Genomic DNA, 26,554 nt, shown 5'->3' with positions numbered 1-26,554 from the left:
CTTTTGTCAGCAAACATGAGGAATGACAAGAGACAACCTGTTTAAGAAGATTTCATTTTGGTTACAAGTATTCCAAGTTTATGAACATAAAAAAGTCTACTCCCCTATGTGACATCTGTCATGTTTATTAACAGTTGATTTACAAGTAAAATATTTCCCACATTAAGAAAATGAAAAAGACTTCTCTGTGTGACAGCTCTGATGTCTAACAAGAAGTGCTTTCTGGTTAAAACATTTCCCACATTCTGAACAGGAAAAAGGCTTCTCCCCTGTGTGAGTTCTATTGTGTCTAACAAGATGCTCTTTATAGGTAAAATATTTCCCACATTGTGAATATGAAAAAGGCTTCTCTCCTGTGTGAGTTATTTGGTGTGTAACAAGATTCCCTTTATGGTTAAAACATTTCCCACATTCTGATCAGGAAAAAGGCTTCTTGCCCATGTGAGTTCTATGATGATTAACCAAATCTGATTTCTTGTTAAAACATTTCCTACATTCTGAACATGAAAAAGGCTTCTCCCCTGTGTGAGTTCTGTGGTGACTAACAAGATTCCCTCTATAGTTAAAACATTTCCCACATTCTGAACATGAAAAAGGCTTCTCCCCTGTGTGAGTTCTATGGTGAATAACAAGCAGTGATTTATGTGCAAAACATTTCCCACATTCTGAACAGGAAAAAGGCTTCTCCCCTGTGTGAGTTCTCTGGTGACTAACAAGATTCACTCTATAGTTAAAACATTTCCCACATTCTGAACAGGAAAAAGGCTTCTCCACTGTATGAGTTCTAAGGTGTTTAACCACATCTGATTTCAGGTTAAAATATTTCCCACATTCTGAACATGAAAAAGGCTTCTCCCCTGTGTGAGTCCTCTGGTGATTAACAAGACTCCCTTTAAGGCTAAAACATTTCCCACAATCTGAACATGAAAAAGGCTTCTCCCCTGTGTGAGTCATCTGGTGAGTAACAAGATTCCCTTTAAGGCTAAAACATTTCCCACATTCTGAACATGAAAAAGGCTTCTCCCCTGTGTGAGTTCTCTGGTGCCTAACAAGATTCCGTTTCTGGTTAAAACATTTCCCACATTCTGAACATGAAAAAGTCTTCTCCCCTGTGTGAGTTCTCTGGTGATTAACAAGATGCCATTTCTTTGTAAAACATTTCCCACATTCTGAACATGAAAAGGACTTCTTTGCTTTAGGAGCTGTTTGCTTTTTAATGCCTCTTTTGTGACTTTGATTCTTCTTAGTAGTCAGTAATGAATCAGAAGATGGGACCTGTTTCATAGGATCAGATGATAGATCTTTGCTGTGAATGGATGATGATCTATCTGGAGTAACAGCAATCACTTCAGTTGTATCTTGTAGGATCTCAAGATCATCAGATTTTAAAATTGAAGATGTCAGCTGTCCCTCTGATCTCCTGGTACAGTCATCTGCTAAGATACAAAACAATTTTTTTTAAATAAAATGTCCTCGAGCTTTATATTTTTGAACATTTCTACTTAAACTGTCCATAAAAATGGCAAGCTACGTAAAAAAACTTTAATTATTTACCAAGACAATGACAGTTCACAGTCTAATAGAAAACCTTGTTGGATGAACCAGTAGTGCGTGGTGTTCAATTGTTTGTTCATTCTGCCTCCCAAATATAGAATAAAAAGAAACCAATCAATGCTATGTAGACAACAATAATACCAATTCTCATCTCACAAAAAACAAGTCACCACTCAGGTCCATCATCTGTCAATGGAAAAACAGAGGTTCCCACACTATTAGTGGCTCAAAGGCTGATGAAAAGCAACAGAGTTTCTATAAACCAATCCAGCAAAATCCGCTCTCACTTCTGAGTCTTGCAGTGTGCTCAAACATATAGGATCCCTGTATTTAGCAATATTATATAGTGAGAAGAATCCACTTAATTTGTGGTGTGTGTCTCCTGGAGCACAATCTGGGCACTATGTGCTGGGTAATAAAATGGCAAATGTCTAATTTGACTGTGGAGTCAAAATATTCACACCTCCTACACATGTGGTCAAAATTGTTGGTATCCCTCATTTAATGACAGAAAAACCCACAATGGTCACAGAAATAACTTGAATCTGACAAAAGTAATAAATCAAAAATGTATGAAAATGAACAAATGAAAGTCAAACATTGCTTTTCATCCATGCTTCCACAGAATAAAAAAAAAACAACTCATGAAATAGGTCTGGAAAGAAATGATGGGACCCTTAACTGCTTTGTGACCGCCAACGGTAGATAAACGTAGGCGCTAGCAGGGCTTTGTGCAGCGCCGACGTTTGTCTACGGTCGGTGGTTTTGTGATCATCAGGACCCCACGTACCTTATAACGAGGGGATTCTGGTGCACAACGCATCCTGTGACCCCCGACCTCATCGAGACCTGATTGGTTCAGGTCCTGATGATGTCAGCATCACACCAGCCAATGAGCCAAATCACTAGGAAAGTGTATGGTAGCAACAAGCTTTCCCGGGCGATCTGCCTCATAAAAACGCCGTTTCTCCTCAGATCTCCTGTCAGTGAGAGATTAGAGGACAAACAGTGTTACAAGTGCTGCTGGCAACAGCTGTGTCAGTCAGTGATTTTGTTAAAAAGAAGAAGAAAAAACAGATAAAGCAGGATAGGGTTAGTGCTATAGTTAGGGTTAGTGTTGGGGCTAAAGTTAGGGTTACTGTTAGGCTAAAGTTAGGGTTAGGATTTATTCTAAAGTTAGGGATAGGCTAAAGAATTAGGCTTTTCTCATTTATCTCGCCAATAATTTGGTCACGTCAGAGTTTTCTATTAGCTTGCTAGAGCATATTTTCCTACAAACAAATTTATATACGTCCCAATTTATCAGTCAGAATCCATGATCCTATCATGCTAGGTCAATTTTATGGACACCAACTAATGTCCTAGAAATGAAAACATTTTTAGGACTTACATTCGCTATGGGGCTTGTTAAAAAAACAAGCATTCGGTCCTATTGGTCCAACCGCCCTGTTCAAGCCACCCCAATGTTTTCTGCAGTTCTTCCTAGGACCCGTTATGAAATGCTCATGTGATTTTGGCGTTTTAACAACAATAGTCAATGCCTGCCCAGAAATGCCCCAGGACATGACAGAAAATTCAAAATCAGACCCATCATCGAAGACTTGACAGAAAAGTACTTAAAGCTCTACACCCCAACAGAAAACATTTCCATTGATGAGTCCCTTGTAAAATTCAAAATAAGACTGCACCTCAAGCAATTTATTCCTTCTAAGAGGGCAAGGTTCGGAATAAAGCTCTCTAAAATGTGCGACAGTTCAACCGGATACACATCAGCTTTTCACATTTATGAAGGAAAGATAGCCAACTAAACGCACCAGGATGCCTTACTTATCTGGGGACATCTGGAAAAATCGTTTGGAGCGGATAACTACATTTTTACAAAAAGGCTACAAACTGTATGCTGACAACTACTACACCAGCATTCCCCCATTTAAAAGTCTGGTTGAACGTAACATGGGGGCTTGTGGGACCATTCGCAAAAACTGTCAGGGGTTTCCACAATTATTGGTCAATGCAAAGATCCGAAAGGGGCAGTCAGGGGCTTTACGCAATGGAGAACTGCTTGCCCTTAAGTATAAGGATAAACAAAGATATTTTTATCCGGAGCTTGATCCACACAGATGCCACCAGGGCCACTGCAGACCAACAGGGATCCACTACTCCAAAACCTGTGTCTGTCATTGACTACAACAAATATATGGGGGGTGTGGACCTTGCAGATCACGTTCTACAGCCATACCAGGTATCAAGAAAATCATACACCTGGTATAAAAAGTTAGTCATTTGTTTGTTTCATGTGGCCACATATAATTCTTTTGTGTTATACAAAAAAGCCGGAAATGCAGATACTTTCCTTGATTACCAGGAAAAGGTCATTGAAAATCTTGTTTTTGGAAATTTTGTCCCCGCCAATCCTTTATAATCTGAAGATGTCAGAAGACTCACTGAGGGACATTTTATTGTACTCATTCTAGCAACTGAAACAAGAAAGAACCCCCAGAGAAGATGTCGTGTATGTTCCAAGAGAGGAATGATGCATGATACCCGCTATTATTGCCCACAATTGCCGGCCTTAAGGTACCGTCACATTCCGGTAAACAGGGTAAACCAGGAATGGGCCGCAGGGCCGCGCTTAGTAACCCGATGTTTACCCTGGTTACCAGCGTAAACGTAAAAAAAAAAAAACACTACATACTTACATTTCGGTATCCTCTCCGGCGCTCTGCTTCTCTGCACTAAGCGCCGGCCGGAAAGCAGAGCACAGCGGTGACGTCACCGCTGTGCTTTCCGGCTGGCGCTTACACAGTGCAGAGAAGCAGAGCGCCGGGGGACAGAGAACGGAATGTAAGTATGTAATGTTTGTTTTTTTTACGTTTACGCTGATAACCAGGGTAAACATCGGGTTACTAAGCGCGGCCCTGCACTTAGTAACCCTATGTTTACCCTGGTTACCAGTGAAGACATCGCTGAATTGGCGTCACACACGCCAATTCAGCGATGTCTGTGGGCGGTCCAGCGACAAAATAAAGTTCTGGACTTTCTGCTCCGACCAACGATGTCACAGCAGGATCCTGATCGCTGCTGTGTGTCAAACTGAATGATATCGCTAGCCAGGACGCTGCAACGTCACGGATCGCTAGCGATATCGTTCAGTGTGAAGGTACCTTTATGCCTCCATGACTGATTTATAATCTTCCACTCAGAACCACATTTTTAAACGGTTTTGACATTCAAGCATTTGGTTTATTTAGTGACAGACACATCTGAGTAGAGCTGATAACAATTTCCGGGGGTAGGTGGGGGGATGTCTCCAGAGACACAAGCTGGGCACAATATATTAGGCACTACAATGACATTTTTTCTCTAAAACTTCCACTATGTGTTTCTGGAAATCATCCGTATAGTGAAAATGGTCACTATATCCATAGATGAATTCCCAGAGGGGTGTCATTTTCAAAATGGGGTCACTTCAGGAGGGATTCTGTGCAAAGTGCCATAACAGCAAAATCCCCCCTGAAGTGACCCCATTTTGGAAATGATACCCCTCTGGGAATTCAAAATGACACCCCTCTGCGAATTCATCTATGGGTGTAGTGACCATTTACCTATCTACCTATTTTCCAATGTAAAATTTGGGGTTAAACAACATTTTAGTGGTAAAAATGTAATTAATTTTTCTTCACTGCCCAATGGTATAATTTTCTATGGAACAGCTGTGGTGTCAGTATGCTCACTGCACCACTAGAAGAATTCATTCAGGGAAGTATTTTGTAAAATGCAGTCACTTTTGGGGGCTTATGCTGTTCTGGCACCTCAGGGGCTCTGACAATGTGACATGTCACCCGCAAACAATTCCAGCAAAATCTGCTTCCCAATATGGCGCCCCTTCCCTTCCGAGCTCTGCCATGTGCCCAAACAGTGGTTTACCCCCGCACATGGGATGTCGGCATAATCAGGGCAAATTGCACAACTTTCGGGGTCCAATTTCTGCTATTACCCTTTGAAAAATAATTAGGGTGAAAAGATCATTTTTTTGTGCAAAAAGTATGATTTTTTATTTTCACAGCTCTATGTAATTAACTTCTGTGAAGCCCTTGAGGGTTAAAAAAGCCCACCACACATCTACATAAGTTGCTTGGGGGGGTCTAGTTTCCAAAATGGGGTCACTTGTTGGGGGTTTCCACTGTTTAGACAAGGGCTAGCCAAACGTGACATGTCAACCGCTAATTATTTCAGCAAAATCTGCTCTCCAATATGGCGCTCCTTCCCTTCCGAGCTCTGTCATGCACCCAAACAGTAGTATTCCCCCACATACGGGGTATCGGTGTGCTCAGGAGAAATTGGAAAGCAAAAGGTATTGTCCATTTTCTCCTGTAAAACTTGCGAAAGTAAAAAAATTAGGTCTAAATGACAATTTTTGTGTAAGAAAAGTACATTTTTATTTTTTCCTTCCACATTCCATTCATTCCTGTGAAGCACCTGAAGGGTTAATAAACTTCCTGAATGTGGTTTTGAACACCTTGAGGGATGCAGGTTTTAGAATGGTGTCACTTTTGGGTATTTTCTGTCATATTGACCCCCCAAACTGTCTTCAAATGTGACGTCCCTAAAAAATGGTTTTGTAAATTTTGTTGTAAAAATGAGAAATGGCTGGTCAACTTTTAACCTTTATAACTTCCTAACAAAAAATGTGTTTCCAAAATTGTGCTGATGTAAAGTAGACATGTGAGAAATGTTATTTATTAACTATTTTGTGTGATATGACTGATTTAAGAGCACAAAAATACAAATTTTGAAGATTGCTAAATTTTCAAATTTTTCGCCAAATTTCCATTTTTTTAACAAATAAACACAATTTATATCAGAGAAATTTTACCACTATCATAAAGAAAAATATGTCAAAAGAAAACATTCTCAGAATCACCAGGATTCGTTGAAGCGTTTTAGAGTTATAACCTCATAAATAAACACTGGCCAGAATTGAAAAAATTGGCCCGGTCACGAAGGCAAAAACAGGTTCTTTCGCGAAAGGGTTAATATTTTGTTGCACAACCTTTTGAGGCAATCACTTCAATCAAACGATTCCTGGAACTGTCAATGAGACTTCTGCACCTCTCGACAGGTATTTTGGCCGCACTTCAAGAGCAAACTGCTCCAGTTGTCTTCTGTCTGAAGTTTGCCTTTTCCAGACGGCATGTTTCAGCTCTTTCCAAAGATGCTCAATAGGATTTAGGTCAGGGCTCATAGAAGGCCACTTCAGAATAGTCCAATGTTTCCCTCTTCGCCATTCTTGGGTGTTTTTAGCTGTGTGTTTTGGGTCATTATCCTGTTGCAAGACCCATGAGCTGCGACTGAGACCAAGCTTTCTGACACTGGGCAGCACATTTCTCTCTAGAATCCCTTGATAGTCTTGAGATTTCATTGTACCCTGCACAGATTATTGACACCGTGTGCCAGATGCAGCAAAGCAGCCCCAGAACATAACAGAGCCTCCTCCATGTTTCACAGTAGGGACAGTGTTCTTTACTTGATATGCTTCATTTTTCCCTCTGTGAACATAGAGCTGATGTGTCTTGCTAAAAAGTTCAATTTTTGCCTCATCTGTCCATAGGACATTCTCCCAGAAGCTTTATGGCTTGTCAACATGTAGTTTGGCAAATTCAAGTCTGGCTTTTTATGACTTTGTTCAACAATGGTGTCCTCCTTGGTCGTCACCCATGAAGTCCACATAAAACAACGGATGGTGCGATCTGACATTGATGTTCCTTGAGCTTGAATTTCACCTTTAATCTGTTTAGAAGTTTTTCTGGGCTCTTTTGTTACTATTCTTATTATCCATCTCTTTGATTTGTCATCAACTTTCCTCCTGCTGCCACGTCCAGGGAGGTTGGCTACAGTCCCATGGATCTTACATTTCTAAATAAATATATGCAAATGTAGTCACAGGAACATCAAGCTGCTTGGAGACGGTCTTAGAACTTTTACCTTTAACCTGTTTGTCTATAATTTTCTTTCTAATCTCCTGAGACAACTCTTTCCTTCGCTTCCTCTGGTCCATGTTGAGTGTGATACACAACACAAAAACAAAGTAATTTCTGAGGTGGAGTGAATCCATGAAACCAGGGCTGGAGCCAACACATCTCCTGCAGGCGGGAATAAATGTATATTACAGCCACGCACAGCTCAGAGATATATCATGGCACCGGTGTGATGGGTTTATGTAGATTATCACAATCCTCCTGGAAGTTAGTCGGTTTTAATACAAATTGAAAACTCAGGATAAAGGGAAACTCTGTTATTGTGCAGAAATTCAAACTTGGCCTCACTGCACATTTAATGTTGTCGATCATAAAAGTGAAGTTTGGCCAGAAAGACTGGACCTGGTCTTGTAGGGACCATATGATCACATTCAGCAGCACAGAAGGGAGAGAAGGGAGATTCATCCGATAAGATCTCAGGGTTCTAGGAAGCCAACAGCATCATTACCCTCCGCTTTCTCATCATCATAATATTTTTCTTCAAGTGACTTTCTATCTTGTCAGCACATTATACGTACGCTGTCATTTGGCTTTATAGTTCACAGATCTGGGCAGGTAACAGTGTCTCCTAAACCCAGGGGGGAGGTGGATCTACCAGGCTGTGAGTTCTATAGAAAAACGCTTTCAATGACCAAAGTCATTAGAACAGTTTTGGGCGGAGGAGAATGTTGTGGTCTAGAGGCAAAATGGTGATCATGGTAATACGGGCGGACTACACCACCGATAAAGCAGCCACAGCCGGTGATGAGAAGAATCTGTGACTTCTCTGCATTTAGTGGTCACTACTCACCTGGGTAGTCATATGTGGGAATCTCCTCTTGACACCGCTCATCCCCCCTCACATATGTCTCTGTAGTATTAATATGGGTCAGATCTTCACCCTGAAACAAATATTATAAAAGTCACCGACAGATGGAGAAGTCCCATCTATGACCAGCTCTAATCCTGACATCTCCACCGTTCTCATTACACAAGTATAAAACATATAATACTGGTGGATATAACAAGACTGAGCACAAGACCTTCACCGATGTCTACACATCATAGGGGAGATCTCCTGACACCTTCTCTCCATCTACCTGATGATCCTGAGGAGCATTGGGATCTTCTTGCTTGCAGTCCTGTGGAAGAAGAGGACGGGGACATCTCTCTATTGTTGTCCTCTTACTGGATAGATCTGGAGGAAACACATACAGGGAGTGAATTCATTCTTTACATACAGATAATTATAGGCCGTGTGTATTTAGTCCTGTCTATTACCTGGAGATGTGAGGGGCTGGGGAACCTCCATTATGACGTTCTTGTACAGATCTCTGTGTCCTTCTAAATACTCCCACTCCTCCATGGAGAAATAGACAACGACATCCTGACACCTTATAGGAACCTGACACATACAATGATACCGTCATCCCCCCGATCCCTTCATAGCTTTACTGTATAATGTCCCAGCATTCCCAGCAGTGTCACCTCTCCAGTCAGCAGCTCAATCATCTTGTAGGTGAGTTCTAGGATCTTCTGGTCATTGATGTCCTCATGGATCAGGGGGTGAGGTGGAGGCCCCGTGATTGGGCTCAGGGGTCTTCCCCATCCCTCAGACACAGGGTCCTGACAGCGATCACCAGAGGTCTTCTTCACCACTGTGTAATCCTGGTAATGGAGAGACACATTAATACATCTCACTACAGACATTTCCAGAGTCCTCACCTCTCCAGTTCTGTCCATCTGTTATTCCCATAGATAAGAATGATGTACTGTGACGTCATCAGAATCTCTCACCTCTCCAGTAAGCCGGAAGAGGATCTCTAGGGTGAGGTGTAATATCCTCTCCACCATCTTGTCTCTGTCCATATCCATCACTGATGGGTAAATCAGGAAAATGTTCTTTTGTAGAAGATCTTCACTGAGAGGATCCGATATTGTAGAGACCTGAATCAGAAGATGAGCCGATGTAACATCATAAGAATCCTGTGTAATAATACAATTACTGGAGATAATAAGGGAAACATATGAGATTTATTATTTTACAGTATTTAGTTTCCTTCTTTACATTTACTAATAAATCCTATATATTTAGGCCACAGACAATAAGCAGTTTCCTCCTCGGAGTCGGCAGCTGAATACGTTTCTCATAGACTCATCTTCCATAACGCTAATTCTCGTCTCATTTACCGACACTGGAATCGGCATTATCAATACTGCAGGAGATATTCATTACGCGGGACATGAGAAATAACTACTTCATGATGAGGACGACATCTTCATCTTCTACTTCGGCTCTAGAGACAGATTTGGCCAGAGTCGGTCACTGACTCCATCACCACCGGCCTCTATATGAAGGTTTCCCATCTTCCCCGCACTGTAATCTTCTATCACGTTAGATCTCAGGTCTGACAGAGTTTGGCTGAATGCCCCCCGCCCCCAAGTACTCGATAGTATGGGGCGGCCTAGTTATTACGATACTTACATGCCTAATAATGGGGTCTGGGCTGCAATGTATGAAGGTCTATTAGGCCAGAGGCAGCGTCCAATAAGTTACCTTTTACCGCCCCCATACACATTAGACTAAAGTTCCATTAAATCACTGATTTCGGGGGTTTAGCGACTATATAATGTATTTGGGGCCTCCCGACAGATGATGTCAGGGCAGAGAAGGATCTGACATCCTGAATTTCAGAGGATAATCCGTTTGTTCTTCCTGTAGATAATCCTCCGCTAGAGGAGTCTGGAGGCGACTCTCTCACACAGACCCCAAGAAAGCTGGAATATTTGTGTGTATGGGGGAGTCGGGAGAGATGGCCGTCTGCCAAATGACCGTTCAGCCAACTCTTACCTCATGTGTATGGGGCCGTTAGTATTACACTGACAGCAGTGATGATACACGGCACTACAGTAGTACAGGGCATCACCGGAGCCATCAGAGGCTTGTATGTTGGATGATCGCACTGATCAGAGGGCTTTAACAAAAGGGTTAAAGTGAAAAACATCATAGTTTCATCAACAAGAAATATTCAACACTATATGGAAAGCAGAGTCACTGCACAATGTTAGTTAAGTCTCGTCCATAATTACTTTATTATACTCTATTATCCTGTACACAGTGGAGGAGATAGAAATCACAGGTCCGACAGCAATAGCTGGAATCGGGCCCTCCAATGTAAATGAGTCACCCGCCAGGGTTGTTGGGTACTCGGTACCGGGTCTGGTCAGCTTAAAGGGGGATGTCACGGTGGTGGCAATTCGGTCCTTGGCCCTGGGCGCCCATGTTAAAGGGACGGTCTTTAAAGGGGTTTGGTGAATAAAGTTTGTTCATGACGCCACCTGTGGTATTCGGTCAATAGGGACCGACTCTCCTTAAGGGGGTCCTCTGAGGTGATGTTATGGCAGCTAGATGGTATAACTTCCCACAGATGAAATAGGTCCACAGGCTCCCATGTGTAGATGGAGATGGCGAGTGGCGCAGTAAAGAACGGAGGACACAGGTTTGCAGTCTCTTTACCTGGTTTACTGTAGCTTCAGGCAACAGCAGTCCAGGGCACCAGATCACAGGTACAGGCAGGGTCCGGCCGGCTTGGAAGCGAATCCAGAGTCCCCTTTACCAGGTGGAGATGAAAGCCTTCCTCAAAGCTCGGTGGTGTTGTAGTCCCTGCCTATGGCTTCTGATAAGGTCCTCACAGTTGCTCTCTGTCCTACATGAAGGTGGGACACAAAACCCGTATGACAGGTGGCTCGAGCTTTTTTATAGGGTCTCTATCACGACCCAGGCTGTATGTGCCACTGTGCCTCCTGGGTAATAAAGTGGACAGGTAACTTGCAGTTCAGCTGTCCTGCCAGTTTCTGCGGTGCCTCCTAGAGTCTGACCCAACCTCGGTCTTCGAGCGACCGGAATCTGCGCTCTGCCAGGGAGGTAGCTCAGTAACAGCTGTCCTCCCCAGGTGTCTCTCTCCTGCTCACTTTCAACAAACTGCCCTTTCCTTCTTAGTTCTTTCTCCAGGAGCTGCAGCAACTCTGGCTACATGCACCTTCAGTCTTTCTGACACTCAAGGTCTGATTGCACTCTTCTCTGTCCTCTGACAGACTGCTCCCTCCTCCACTGCCTGCTCCAGACTGCTCACTTACTTCCCCTCCAGCCAGAATATATATCAAGAGCAGCTCCCCGGAAAGCCAGGTTCAGAGTTCCCCCTTCTGGCCTGGAGCCTGATAGAAGAGATCTTTCATCGCTTCCAAGCGTGACATCACTCTCCCCGTGAGGAAAGCAATGCCACTGTGACGACCAGGACCCTGGGGCATCACATAAAGAAAAAAAAATCTACATATATATATATATATATATATATAAAGCTGAGTGTGTGTGTGTATGTGTGTGTGTGTGTGTGTCAAGCCACGTCCACTCCACAGAGCAACCAATCACTAAGCATCTTTCATTTCACCAGAGGTGTTTAAAAGAAGCCGAGCTGTGATTGGTTGCTGTGAGCAACAGTTTTCCCACTCCACAACACCTCAGCAGACACTGACCGGGTGGGAGAAATCTAGCATCCCTGGGAACATAAGCTCCAGCCATTGTCTGCCCCCCAGAAAGGAGCAGAGAGCACATGACAGAAATGAATCCCCCTCCTCTATTACTGCCGCGCTCTATTGTTACCGGCGTAGAAAATCGCATCATCAGCGGCCGCACACAGAGCCGCACTGCCAGGTTACATAACAGCACATCTCCAGGAACTCCCTGCTCAGCCCCACCCAGCTCGGGACTATGGGATGGAGGATGTGTGATGGGTATATGGGCACAGGACTATGGGATGATGTGTGATGGGTATATGGGCACGGGACTATGGGATGGAGGATGTGTGATGGGTATATTATGGGCACTGGACTATGGGATGGAGAATGTGTGATGGGTATATGGGCACGGGACTATGGGATGGAGGATGTGTGATGGGTATATGGGCACGGGACTATGGGATGGAGGATGTGTGATGGGTATATGGGCACGGGACTATGGGATGGAGGATGTATGATGGGTATATGGGCACGGGACTATGGGATGGAGGATGTGTGATGGGTATATAGGCACTGGGCTATGGAATGGAGGATGTGTGATGGTATATGGGCACAGGACTATGGGATGGAGGATGTGTGATGGGTATATGGCACGGGACTATGGGATGGAGGATGTGTGATGGGTATATGTTGTGAATTCTGTTGTCAAGCTCCCTCCTGTGGTCATGAATGGTACTTCGGCTGGTTCTGTCCATGGGCTTCCTCTGGTGGTTGTGAGTGGGGCTGCGGCTTCTGAGTTTCCTTCCACAGGTGACAAGGTTAATTCGTTAGCTGGCTGCTCTATTTAACTCCACTTAGATCGTTGCTCCATGCCACCTGTCAATGTTCCAGTATTGGCCTAGTTCACTCCTGGATCGTTCCTGTGACCTGTCTGCTCCAGCAGAAGCTAAGTTCCTGCTTGTTTTTCTCTTGTTTGCTATTTTTCTGTCCAGCTTGCTATTTTGATTTTTGTCTTGCTTGCTGGAAGCTCTGGGATGCAGAGGGGCGCCTCCGCACCGTGAGTCGGTGCGGAGGGTCTTTTTGCGCCCTCTGCGTGGTTTTCTTGTAGTTTTTGTGCTGACCGCAAAGTTACCTTTCCTATCCTCTGTCTGTTCAGTAAGTCGGGCCTCTCTTTGCTAAATCTATTTCATCTCTGTGTTTGTGATTTTCATCTTAACTCACAGTCATTATATGTGGGGGGCTGCCTTTTCCTTTGGGGAATTTCTCTGAGGCAAGGTAGGCTTATTTTTCTATCTTTAGGGCTAGCTAGTTCCTTAGGCTGTGACGAGTTGCATAGGGAGCGTTAGGAGCAATCCACGGCTATTTCTAGTGTGTGTGATAGGATTAGGGATTGCGGTCAGCAGAGTTCCCACGTCCCAGAGCTTGTCCTGTATTATTAATAACTATCAGGTCTTTCCGTGTGCTCTTAACCACCAGGTCCATTATTGTCCTAACCACCAGGTCATAACAGGTATATGGGCACTGGACTATGGGATGGAGGATATGTATGATGGGTATACGGGCACGGGACTATGGGATGGAGGATGTGTGATGGGTATATGGGCACGGGACTATGGGGTGGAGGATGTGATGGGTATATGGGCATGGGACTATGGGATGGAAGATGTGTGATGGGTATATGGGCACAGGACTATGGGATGGAGGATGTGTGATGGGTATATGGGCACTGGACTATGGGATGGAGGATGTGTGATGGGTATATGGGCACGGGACTATGGGATGGAGGATGTGTGATGGGTATATGGACACGGGACTATGGGATGGAGGATATGTATGATGGGTATATGAGCACTGGGCTATGGGATGGAGGATGTGTGATGGTATATGAGCACTGGACTATGGGATGGAGGATGTGTGATGGGTATATGGGCACTGGACTATGCGATGGAGGATGTGTATGATGGTATATGGGCACTGGACTATGGGATGGAGGATGTGTGATGGGTATATGGGCACGGGACTATGGGATGGAGGATGTGTGATGGGTATATGGGCACGGGACTATGGGATGGAGGATATGTATGATTGGTATATGGGCTCGGGACTATGGGATGGAGGATGTGTGATGGGCATATGGGCACGGGACTATGGGATGGAGGATATGTATGATGGGTATATGAGCACAGGACTATGGGATGGAGGATGTATGATGGGTATATGGGCACTGGACTATGGGATGGAGGAAGTGTGATTGGTATATGGGCACGGGACTATGGGATGGAGGATGTGTATGATGGGTATATGGGCACAGGACTATGGGATGGAGGATGTGTGATGGGTATATGGGCACAGAACTATGGGATGGAGGATATTTATGATGGGTATATGGGCACTGGACTATGGGATGGAGGATATGTATGATGGGTATATGGGCACTGGACTATGGGATGGAGGATGTGTGATGGGTATATGGGCACAGGACTCTGGGATGGAGGATATGTATGATGGGTATATGGGCACTGGGCTATGGGATGGAGGATATGTATGATAGGTATATGGGCACTGGACTATGGGATGGAGGATGTGTGATGGGTATATGGGCACGGGACTATGGGATGGAGGATGTGTGATGGGTATATGGGCACTGGACTATGGGATGAAGGATGTGTGATGGGTATATGGGCACTGGACTATGGGATGGAGGATATGTGTGATGGGCATGGGACTATGGGATGGAGGATGTATGATGGGTATATGGGCACTGGACTATGGGATGGTGGATGTGCATGATGGGTATATGGGCACTGGATTATGGGATGGAGGATGTGTGATGGGTATATGGGCACGGGACTATGGGATGGAGGATGTATGATGGGTATATGGGCCCTGGACTATGGGATGGAGGATATCTATGATGGGTATATGGGCACTGGACTATGGGATGAAGGATGTGTGATGAGTGTATGGGCACGGAACTATGGGATGGAGGATGTGTGATGGGTATATGGGCACGGGACTATGGGATGGAGGATGTGTGATGGGTACATGGGCACTGTACTATGGGATGGAGGATGTGTGATGGGTATATGGGCACTGTACTAGGGGATGGAGGATATGTATGATGGGTATATGGGCACTGGACTATGGGATGGAGGATATTCATTATAATGTTATAACTAACTACAATATATATATATATATATATATATATATATATATATATATATATATACACACAAACAGTACAGACCAAAAGTTTGGACACCTTCTTATTCAACGATTTTTCTGTATTTTCATGACTATGTGGAATTATATACTTAATAAAAAAAGTGTGAAACAACTGAAAATATATCTTATATTCTAGGTTCTTCAAAGTAGCCACCTTTTGCTTTGATGACTGCTTTGCACATTCTTGGCATTCTCTTGATGAGCTTCAAGAGGTAGTCACCAGGAATGGTTGTCACTTCACAGGTGTGCCATGTCAGGTTTAATAAGTGGGATTTAATGCCATATAAATGGGGTGGGGACCATCAGTTGTGTTGAGCAGAAGTCTGGTGGATACACAGCTGATAGTCCTACTGAATAGACTGTTATCATTTGTATTATGGCAAGAAAAAGCAGCTAAGCAAAGAAAAACGATTGGCCATCATTACTTTAAGAAATGAAGGTCAGTCAGTCCGAAAAATTGGGAAAACTTTGAAAGTGTCCCCAAGTGCAGTTGCAAAAATCATCAAGCGCTACAAAGAAACTGGCTCACATGAGGACCGCCCCAGGAAAGGAAGACCAAGAGTCACCTCTGCTTCTGAGGAGAAGTGTATCCGAGTCACCAGCCTTGTTTGGGCTAAAGAGCACAAGGAATGGACATTAGACCAGTGGAAATCTGTGCTTTGGTCTGATGAGTCCAAATTTGAGATCTTTGGTTCCAACCACCGTGTCTTTGTGCGACACAGAAAAGGTGAACGGATGGACTCTACATGCCTGGTTCCCACCATGAAGCACGGAGGAGGAGGTGTGATGGTGTGGGGGGCTTTGCTGGTGACACTGTTGGGGATTTATTCAAAATTGAAGGCATACTGAACCAGCATGGCTACCACAGCATCTTTCAGCGGCGTGCTGTGCAATCCGGGTTGCGTTTAGTTGGACCATCATTTATTTTTCAACAGGACAATGACCCCAATGGGATGAAGGTACTGTGAGAAAATTATACGGTGTGTGGTGGGATGGAGGTACTGTAGAAACATTATACTGTGTGGGGGTATGGCGGTACTATGAGAACATTATAGAGTGTGTGGGGGTATGGCGGTACTGTGAAAATCCCTTTTTTTTACGAGAGATGCCAGTACTGTGGAAACATTATACTGTGTGTGGGAGTATGGCGGTACTATGAGAACATTATACTGTGTGGGGGTATGGTGGTACTATGAGAACATTATACTGTGTGTGGGGGTATGGCGGTACTATGAGAACATTATACTGTGTGTGGGGGTTTGGCGGTACTGTGAGGACATCTATAATATAACGCTGGGAGCGTCACTCTGTCTGCAGTCTGGACCCCACAGAGTGACCCCTCCCAGGAGATCGCGGTATGTGTAAGCACTGAACGCACACCGCGATCTCCAACGGAGAAGCAGGGACGTGCCAGGAGGGTGAGTATGCTATATTCACCTGTCCCATTCCAGCGCTGCCTGCGCTCTGTCCTCCGGGTCCTCTGCCTGTGACGTTCACAGTTCAGAGGGCGCGATGACGCACTTAATGCGCGCTGTTGTGAATTCTGTGGCAGAGCTCCCTCCTGTGGTCACAAGTGGTACTTCGGCTGGTTCTCTCTGTGAGCTTCCGTTGGTGGAGGAAAGTGGTACTGCGGCTTCTGAGTTTCCTTCCTCAGGTGATGTGGTGAAGTCGTTAGGTGCTGCTCTATTTAACTCCACCTAGTGCTTTTATCCTGGCCTCCAGTCAATGTTCTAGTATTGGACCTGTTTCCTCCTGGATCGTTCCTGTGGCCTGCTGCTCTGCATAGCTAAGTTCCTCTTTGCTATTTGTTTGCTGTTTTTTTCTGTCCAGCTTGTCAATTTGTTTTTTCCTGCTTGCTGGAAGCTCTGGGACGCAGAGGGTGTACCTCCGTGCCGTTATTTCGGTACGGAGGGTCTTCTTGCCCCCTTTGCGTGGTTTTTGTAGGGTTTTGTGTTGACCGCAAAGTTACCTTTCCTATCCTCGCTCTGTTCAGAAAGTTGGGCCTCACTTTGCTAAATCTATTTCATCTCTACGTTTGTCTTTTCATCTTAACTCACAGTCATTATATGTGGGGGCTGCCTTTTCCTTTGGGGTATTTCTCTGAGGCAAGGTAGGCTTATTTTCTATCTTCAGGCTAGCTAGTTTCTCAGGCCGTGCCGAGTTGCATAGGGAGCGTTAGGAGCAATCCACGGCTGCCTTTAGTGTGGTTGGAGAGGATTAGGGATTGCGGTCAACAGAGTTCCCACGTCTCAGAGCTCATTCTTGTTTTTTGGGTTGTTGCCAGGTCGCTGTGTGTGCGCTGACCTCTATGTCCATTGTGGTACTGAATTACCTTTCATAACAGTACTGGAGGCCCAAAGTACTAATGATTCCCAATCGAGGGAAAAAAGAAGTTCTGATACCATTTTTTTTTCTTTGCACTGTGTTTTGCCTTTTTTTTTCCCCTAGACATTTGGGTGGTTTAGGACACAGGTGTAGCAATGGACATTAAAGGTCTGTCTTCATGTGTGGATCAGCTCACGGCAAGAGTACAAAGTATTCAAGACTTTGTGGTTCAGAATTCTATGTTAGAACCGAGAATTCCTATTCCTGATTTGTTTTTTGGAGATAGAACAAAATTTCTGAGTTTCAAAAATAATTGTAAACTATTTCTGGCTTTGAAACCTCGCTCCTCTGGTGACCCAGTTCAACAAGTTAGGATCGTTATTTCTTTTTTGCATGGCGACCCTCAGGACTGGGCATTTTCTCTTGCGTCAGGAGATCCTGCATTAAGTAATATCAATGCATTTTTCCTGTCGCTCGGATTGCTGTACGATGAGCCTAATTCTGTGGATCAGGCAGAGAAGATTTTGCTGGCTCTGTGTCAGGGTCAGGATGAAATAGAGGTATATTGTCAGAAATTTAGAAAGTGGTCCGTACTCACTCAGTGGAATGAAGGTGCGCTCGCAGCTATTTTCAGAAAAGGTCTCTCTGAAGCCCTTAAGGATGTCATGGTGGGATTTCCTATGCCTGCTGGTCTGAATGAGTCTATGTCTTTGGCCATTTAGATCGGTCGACGCTTGCGCGAGCGTAAATCTGTGCACCATTTGGCGGTATTACCTGAGCTTAAACCTGAGCCTATGCAGTGCGATAGGACTTTGACCAGAGTTGAACGGCAAGAACACAGACGTCAGAATGGTTGTGTTTCTACTGTGGTGATTCCACTCATGCTATCTCTGATTGTCCTAAGTGCACTAAGCGGTTCGCTAGGTCTGCCACCATTGGTACGGTACAGTCAAAATTTCTTCTGTCTGTTACCTTGATCTGCTCTTTGTCATCGTATTCTGTCATGGCATTTGTGGACTCAGGCGCTGCTCTGAATTTGATGGACTTGGAGTATGCTAGGCGTTGTGGGTTTTACTTGGAGCCCTTGCAGTGTCCTATTCTATTGAGAGGAATTGATGCTACGCCTTTGGCCAAGAATAAGCCTCAGTACTGGACCCAGCTGACCATGTGCATGGCTCCTGCACATCAGGAGGTTATTCGCTTTCTGGTGTTGCATAATCTGCATGATGTGGTCGTGTTGGGGTTGCCATGGCTACAAGTCCATAATCCAGTATTAGATTGGAAATCCATGTCTGTGTCCAGCTGGGGTTGTCAGGGGGTACATGGTGATGTCCCATTTCTGACTATTTCGTCATCCACCCCTTCTGAGGTTCCTGAGTTCTTGTCTGATTACCGGGATTTATTTGATGAGCCCAAGTCCGATACCCTACCTCCGCATAGGGATTGTGATTGTGGTATCGATTTGATTCCTGGTAGTAAATTCCCAAAAGGTCGACTGTTTAATTTATCTGTGCCTGAGCACGCCGCTATGCGGAGTTATGTGAAGGAGTCTTTGGAGAAGGGGCATATTCGCCCGTCATCGTCGCCATTAGGAGCAGGGTTCTTTTTTGTAGCCAAGAAGGATGGTTCACTGAGACCTTGTATTGATTACCGCCTTCTAAATAAGATCACGGTTAAATTTCAGTACCCCTTGCCATTGTTATCTGATTTGTTTGCTCGGATTAAGGGGGCTAGTTGGTTCACCAAGATACATCTTCGTGGTGCGCATAATCTTGTGCGTATTAAGCGAGGCGATGAGTGGAAAACTGCATTTAATACGCCCGAGGGCCATTTTGAGTATCTAGTAATGCCATTCGGACTTGCCAATGCTCCATCAGTGTTTCAGTCCTTTATGCATGACATCTTCCGAGAGTACCTGGATAAATTCCTGATTGTGTACTTAGATGACATTTTGATCTTCTCGGATGATTGGGAGTCTCATATGAAGCAGGTCAGAACGGTGTTTCAGGTCCTGCGTGCTAATTCTTTGTTTGTGAAGGGATCAAAGTGTCTCTTTGGTGTTCAGAAGGTTTCATTTTTGGAGTTCATCTTTTCCCCTTCTACTATCGAGATGGACCCTGTTAAGGTCCAAGCCATCCATAATTGGACTCAGCCGACATCTCTGAAAAGTCTGCAAAAGTTCCTGGGCTTTGCTAATTTTTATCGTCGCTTCATCTGCAATTTTTCTAGTATTGCTAAACCATTGACCGATTTGACCAAGAAAGGTGCTGATTTGGTCAATTGGTCTTCTGCTGCAGTGGAAGCTTTTCAAGAGTTGAAGCGTCGTTTTTCTTCTGCCCCTGTGTTGTGTCAACCAGATGTTTCGCTTCCGTTCCAGGTCGAGGTTGATGCTTCTGAGATTGGAGCAGGGGCTGTTTTGTCGCAGAGAAGTTCTGATTGCTCGGTAATGAAACCATGTGCCTTCTTTTCCAGGAAGTTTTCGCCTGCTGAGCGAAATTATGATGTGGGCAATCGAGAGTTGCTGGCCATGAAGTGGGCATTCGAGGAGTGGCGTCATTGGCTTGAAGGAGCTAAGCATCGCGTGGTGGTCTTGACTGATCATAAGAACTTGACTTATCTCGAGTCCGCCAAGCGGTTGAATCCTAGACAAGCTCGTTGGTCGTTGTTTTTTGCCTGTTTTGACTTTGTGATTTCATACCTTCCGGACTCTAAAAATGTGAAGGCGGATGCTCTGTCTAGGAGTTTTGTGCCCGACTCTCCGGGTGTATCTGAGCCGGCGGGTATCCTCAAAGAGGGAGTAATTGTGTCTGCCATCTCCCCTGATTTGCAGCGGGTGCTGCAAAAATGTCAGGCTAATAAACCTGATCGTTGCCCAGCGGAGAAACTGTTTGTCCCTGATAGGTGGACGAATAAAGTTGTCTCTGAGGTTCATTGTTCGGTGTTGGCTGGTCATCCTGGAATCTTTGGTACCAGAGAGTTAGTGGCTAGATCCTTTTGGTGGCCATCTCTGTCGCGGGATGTGTGTACTTTTGTGCAGTCCTGTGGGATTTGTGCTCGGGCTAAGCCCTGCTGTTCTCGTGCCAGTGGGTTGCTTTTGCCCTTGCCGGTCCCGAAGAGGCCTTGGACACATATCTCTATGGATTTTATTTCAGATCTTCCCGTCTCTCAAAAGATGTCAGTCATTTGGGTGGTCTGTGATCGCTTCTCTAAGATGGTCCATTTGGTACCCTTGTCTAAATTGCCTTCCTCCACTGATTTGGTGCCATTGTTTTTCCAGCATGTGGTTCGTTTACATGGCATTCCAGAAAATATCGTTTCTGACAGAGGTTCCCAGTTTGTTTCGAGGTTTTGGCGAGCCTTTTGTGGTAGGATGGGCATTGACTTGTCTTTTTCCTCGGCTTTCCATCCTCAGACTAATGGCCAGACCGAACGAACCAATCAGACCTTGGAAACATATCTGAGATGCTTTGTTTCTGCTGATCAGGATGACTGGGTGTCATTTTTGCCTTTGGCTGAGTTCGCCCTTAATAATCGGGCCAGCTCGGCTACCTTGGTTTCACCGTTTTTCTGCAACTCTGGGTTCCATCCTCGTTTCTCTTCAGGGCAGGTTGAGTCTTCGGACTGTCCTGGTGTGGATACTGTGGTGGACAGGTTGCAGCAGATTTGGACTCATGTAGTGGACAATTTGACTTTGTCCCAGGAGAAGGCTCAATGTTTCGCTAATCGCAGACGCTGTGTGGGTCCCCGACTTCGGGTTGGGGACTTGGTTTGGTTATCTTCTCGTCATATTCCTATGAAGGTTTCCTCTCCTAAGTTTAAACCTCGTTTTATTGGTCCGTATAGGATTTCTGAGGTTCTTAATCCTGTGTCTTTTCGTCTGACCCTTCCAGATTCTTTTTCCATACATAATGTATTCCATAGGTCATTGTTGCGGAGATACGTGGCACCTATGGTTCCATCTGTTGATCCTCCTGCCCCGGTTTTGGTGGAGGGGGAGTTGGAGTATATTGTGGAGAAGATTTTGGATTCTCGTGTTTCAAGGCGGAAACTCCAGTATCTGGTTAAGTGGAAGGGTTATGCTCAGGAAGATAATTCCTGGGTCTTTGCCTCTGATGTCCATGCTCCCGATCTTGTTCGTGCCTTTCATATGGCTCATCCTGGTCGTCCTGGGAACTCTGGTGAGGGTTCGGTGACCCCTCCTCAAAGGGGGGGGGGTACTGTTGTGAATTCTGTGGCAGAGCTCCCTCCTGTGGTCACAAGTGGTACTTCGGCTGGTTCTCTCTGTGAGCTTCCGTTGGTGGAGGAAAGTGCGGCTTCTGAGTTTCCTTCCTCAGGTGATGTGGTGAAGTCGTTAGGTGCTGCTCTATTTAACTCCACCTAGTGCTTTTATCCTGGCCTCCAGTCAATGTTCTAGTATTGGACCTGTTTCCTCCTGGATCGTTCCTGTGGCCTGCTGCTCTGCATAGCTAAGTTCCTCTTTGCTATTTGTTTGCTGTTTTTTTCTGTCCAGCTTGTCAATTTGTTTTTTACTGCTTGCTGGAAGCTCTGGGACGCAGAGGGTGTACCTCCGTGCCGTTATTTCGGTACGGAGGGTCTTTTTGCCCCCTTTGTGTGGTTTTTGTAGGGTTTTGTGTTGACCGCAAAGTTACCTTTCCTATCCTCGCTCTGTTCAGAAAGTTGGGCCTCACTTTGCTAAATCTATTTCATCTCTACGTTTGTCTTTTCATCTTAACTCACAGTCATTATATGTGGGGGCTGCCTTTTCCTTTGGGGTATTTATCTGAGGCAAGGTAGGCTTATTTTCTATCTTCAGGCTAGCTAGTTTCTCAGGCCGTGCCGAGTTGCATAGGGAGCGTTAGGCGCAATCCACGGCTGCCTTTAGTGTGGTTGGAGAGGATTAGGGATTGCGGTCAACAGAGTTCCCACGTCTCAGAGCTCGTTCTTGTTTTTTGGGTTGTTGCCAGGTCGCTGTGTGTGCGCTGACCTCTATGTCCATTGTGGTACTGAATTACCTTTCATAACAGCGCGCCGCCCTCTGACTGAACAGTCACAGCCAGAGGACCCGCAAGAAGTGGCACGCAGCGCTGGATCAGGGCCAGGTGAATATAGCAAGTGTCAGGGGCCTGAACTAGCGGCGACTCCGGCACCTGACCCCCACAGTGCGCCGGTGTCCCCGCCTGCTCAGGCTCCCCAGCACTCGGCGCCCAGCGACGATAGGTGAGTATGTTTTTTTTTTTATATATATCGCAGCGGCATACAGGGCATATAATACTATGGAGCATCTTATGGGGGCCATCAACATTTATGGAACAGTATACGGGGCATACAATACAATGGAGCATCTTATGGGGGCCATCAACATTTATGGAGCAGTATACGGGGCATACAATACAATGGAGCATCTTATGGGGGCCATCAACATTTATGGAGCAGTATACGGGGCATACAATACAATGGAGCATCTTATGGGGCCATCAACATTTATGGAGCAGTATACGGGGCATACAATACAATGGAGCATCTTATGGGGCCATCAACATTTATGGAGCAGTGTACGGGGCATACAATACAATGGAGCATCTTATGGGGGCCATCAACCATAATGGAGCATTGTACGGGGGCATATACTATGGAGCATCTTATGGGGGCCATCAACATTTATGGAGCAGTATACGGGGCATATACTATGGAGCATCTTATGGGGGCCATCAACATTTATGGAGCACTATACGGGGCATACAATACAATGGAGCATCTTATGAGGCCATCAACATTTATGGAGCAGTGTACGGGGCATACAATACAATGGAGCATCTTATGGGGCCATCAACCATAATGGAGCAGTGTACGGGCATACAATACAATGGAGCATCTTATGGGGCCATCAACATTTATGGAGCAGTATACGGGGCATACAATACTATGGAGCAACTTATGGGGGCCATCAACATTTATGGAGCAGTATACGGGGCATATACTATGGAGCATCTTATGGGGGCCATCAACATTTATGGAGCAGTATACGGGGCATACAATACTATGGAGCATCTTATGGGGCCATCAACATTTATGGAGCAGTATACGGGGCATACAATACAATGGAGCATCTTATGGGGGCCATCAACATTTATGGAGCAGTAAACGGGGCATACAATACAATGGAGCATCTTATGGGGGCCATCAACATTTATGGAGCAGTATACGGGGCATACAATATAATGGAGCATCTTATGGGGCCATCAACATTTATGGAGCAGTATACAGGGCATACAATACAATGGAGCATCTTATGGGGGCCATCAACATTTATGGAGCAGTATTTGGGGCATACAATACAATGGAGCATCTTATGGGGCCATCAACATTTATGGAGCAGTATACGGGGCATATACTATGGAGCATCTTATGGGGGCCATCAACCATAATGGTGCAGCATACGGGGCATATACTATGGAGCATCTTATGGGGGCCATCAACTATAATGGTGCAGCATATGGGGCATATACTATGGAGCATCTTATGGGGGCCATCAACCATAATGGAGCAGCATACGGGGCATATACTATGGAGCATCTTATGGGGGCCATCAACATTTATGGAGCAGTGTACGGGGCATATACTATGGAGCATCTTATGGGGGCCATCAACCTTTATGGAGCAGCATACGGGTCATATACTATGGAGCATGTTATGGGCCCATCAACCATAATGGAGCAGCATACGGGGCATATACTATCAAGCATCTTATGGGGGCCATCAACCATAATGGAGCAGCACACAGGGTATATACTATGGAGCATCTTATGGGGGCCATCAACATTTATGGAGCAGTATACGGGGCATATACTATGGAGCATCTTATGGAGGCCATCAACCATAATGGAGCAGCACACAGGGTATATACTATGGAGCATCTTATGGGGGCCATCAACCATAATGGAGCAGCACACGGGGCATATACTATGGAGCATCTTATGGGGGCTATCAATATTTATGGAGCAGTGTACGGGGCATATACTATGGAGCATCTTATGGGGGCCATCAACATTTATGGAGCAGCATACGGGGCATATACTATGGAGCATGTTATGGGCCCATCAACCATAATGGAGCAGCATACGGGGCATATACTATCAAGCATCTTATGGGGGCCAACAACCATAATGGAGCAGCACACAGGGTATATACTATGGAGCATCTTATGGGGGCCATCAACCATAATGGAGCAGCATACGGGGCATATACTATGGAGCATGTTATGGGCCCATCAACCATAATGGAGCAGCATACGGGGCATATACTATCAAGCATCTTATGGGGGCCATCAACCATAATGGAGCAGCACACAGGGTATATACTATGGAACATCTTATGGGGCCCATCAACCATAATGGAGCAGCATACGGGGCATATACTATGGAGCATCTTATAGGGCCATCAACCTTTATGGAGCAGCATATGAGGCATGTACTATGGAGCATCTTATGGGGGCCATCAACAATAATGGAGCAGCATATGAGGCATATACTATGGAGCATCTTATGGGGGCCATCAACAATAATGGAGCAGCATACGGGGCATATACTATGGAGCATCTTATGGGGGCCATCAACCATAATGGAGCAGCATATGAGGCATGTACTATGGAGCATCTTATGGGGGCCATCAACCTTTATGGAGCAGCATATGAGGCATATACTATGGAGCATCTTATGGGGGCCATCAACCTTTATGGAGCAGCGTATGGGGCATATGGATGGGAGCAGCAAATTACAGAACGGTGGCGCAGGATGGGAGCAGCAAATGACAGGATGGGGGCGCAAGATGGTAGCAGCACATGACAAGATTAGGGCGCAGGATGGAAGCAACACATACCAGGATGGAGACCATATACCAATAAAAATGCTCGCCACCCGGGCACAGAACGGGTTCAATAGCTAGTTCTACTGTGTGGGGGTATGGCGGTACTGTGAGAACATTATACTGTGTGTGGGGGTATGGCGGTACTGTAGGAACATTATACTGTGTGTGGGGGTATGGCGGTACTGTAGGAACATTATGCTGTGTGTGGGGGTATGGCGGTACTGTGAGAACATTATACTGTGTGTGGGGGTATGGCGGTACTGTGAGAACATTATACTGTGTGTGGGGATATGGCGGTACTATGAGAACATTATATCGTGTGTGGGGGTATGGCGGTACTGTAGGAACATTATACTGTGTGTGGGGGTATGGCGGTACTATGAGAACATTATACTGTGTGTGGGGGTATGGCGGTACTATGAGAACATTATACTGTGTGTGGGGGTATAGCGGTACTATGAGAACATTATACTGTGTGGGGGTATGGCGGTAATGTGAAAATACCTTTTTTACGAGAGAAGCCAGTACTGTAGGAACATTATACTGTGTGAGCGGCATCATATATATTACATAAGGGGTGTAAAAAGGAGAGTCATAAAAAAGACTTCTCTGGGCTGTGCTGCATTTGTACAGACTGCTATCTGCTGTCCAGACGGGACCATGTGACATCAATGGGAAGAGGGAGGGTTTCCGGAGGGAAGAGTCTAGAGGGTGCACCTGGTAAAGTGCCCGAGGCAGCTGGGTGTGGGGCAGAACCCTGCTTACAGGGCATAATGGGGGCATTACACTGTGTGGGGCCAAGAAAGGGGCCCTGTACTAGGAGAACAATCCGCTCCCTCACTTCCTGTCCTCCATAGTTGGCTCGTATGTATCTATTACAGGAAACAGAACAACAACGTTATGGTTCTTATAAAGTGGCAACAACAACCCCAAAAGAGTCTCAGTGCAGAAGGGGTTAATGTCCCCGCACTCAGTAATGGGGAATCTCCACATACCTCCACCTGCAGAGCCGCACTCCACATATATGGCTGCTCTGTGCGCACAGGACCTGT

The 26,554-nt window shown here is 45.3% G+C and overlaps 1 protein-coding gene across 2 annotated transcripts; it reads right to left on the bottom strand.

The window, feature by feature from the left end:
- Window positions 1-36: 36 nt before the first annotated feature.
- Window positions 37-26,554, bottom strand: LOC138662805 (oocyte zinc finger protein XlCOF22-like). 2 transcript variants are annotated; one of them, XM_069748762.1, is made up of 8 exons: window positions 26,498-26,554; window positions 11,089-11,278; window positions 9,369-9,518; window positions 9,060-9,239; window positions 8,853-8,976; window positions 8,672-8,769; window positions 8,383-8,473; window positions 46-1,433 (listed from the first exon to the last, which is right to left on the bottom strand). In XM_069748762.1, the coding sequence occupies exons 3-8, from the start codon at window positions 9,444-9,446 to the stop codon at window positions 418-420; spliced, it is 1,587 nt and encodes a 528-aa protein (XP_069604863.1). In that variant the 5' UTR covers window positions 9,447-9,518; window positions 11,089-11,278; window positions 26,498-26,554; the 3' UTR covers window positions 46-417. The 2 variants fall into 2 exon arrangements, with proteins under 2 accessions (XP_069604862.1, XP_069604863.1); XM_069748761.1 differs by lacking the exon at window positions 11,089-11,278 and having other exon boundaries at window positions 37-1,436; window positions 26,498-26,548.

The sequence above is a fragment of the Ranitomeya imitator genome, chromosome 2 (assembly GCF_032444005.1).
Source record: "Ranitomeya imitator isolate aRanImi1 chromosome 2, aRanImi1.pri, whole genome shotgun sequence".
NCBI lineage: Eukaryota > Metazoa > Chordata > Amphibia > Anura > Dendrobatidae > Ranitomeya > Ranitomeya imitator.
This window is presented reverse-complemented; position numbering and strand designations above follow the sequence as displayed.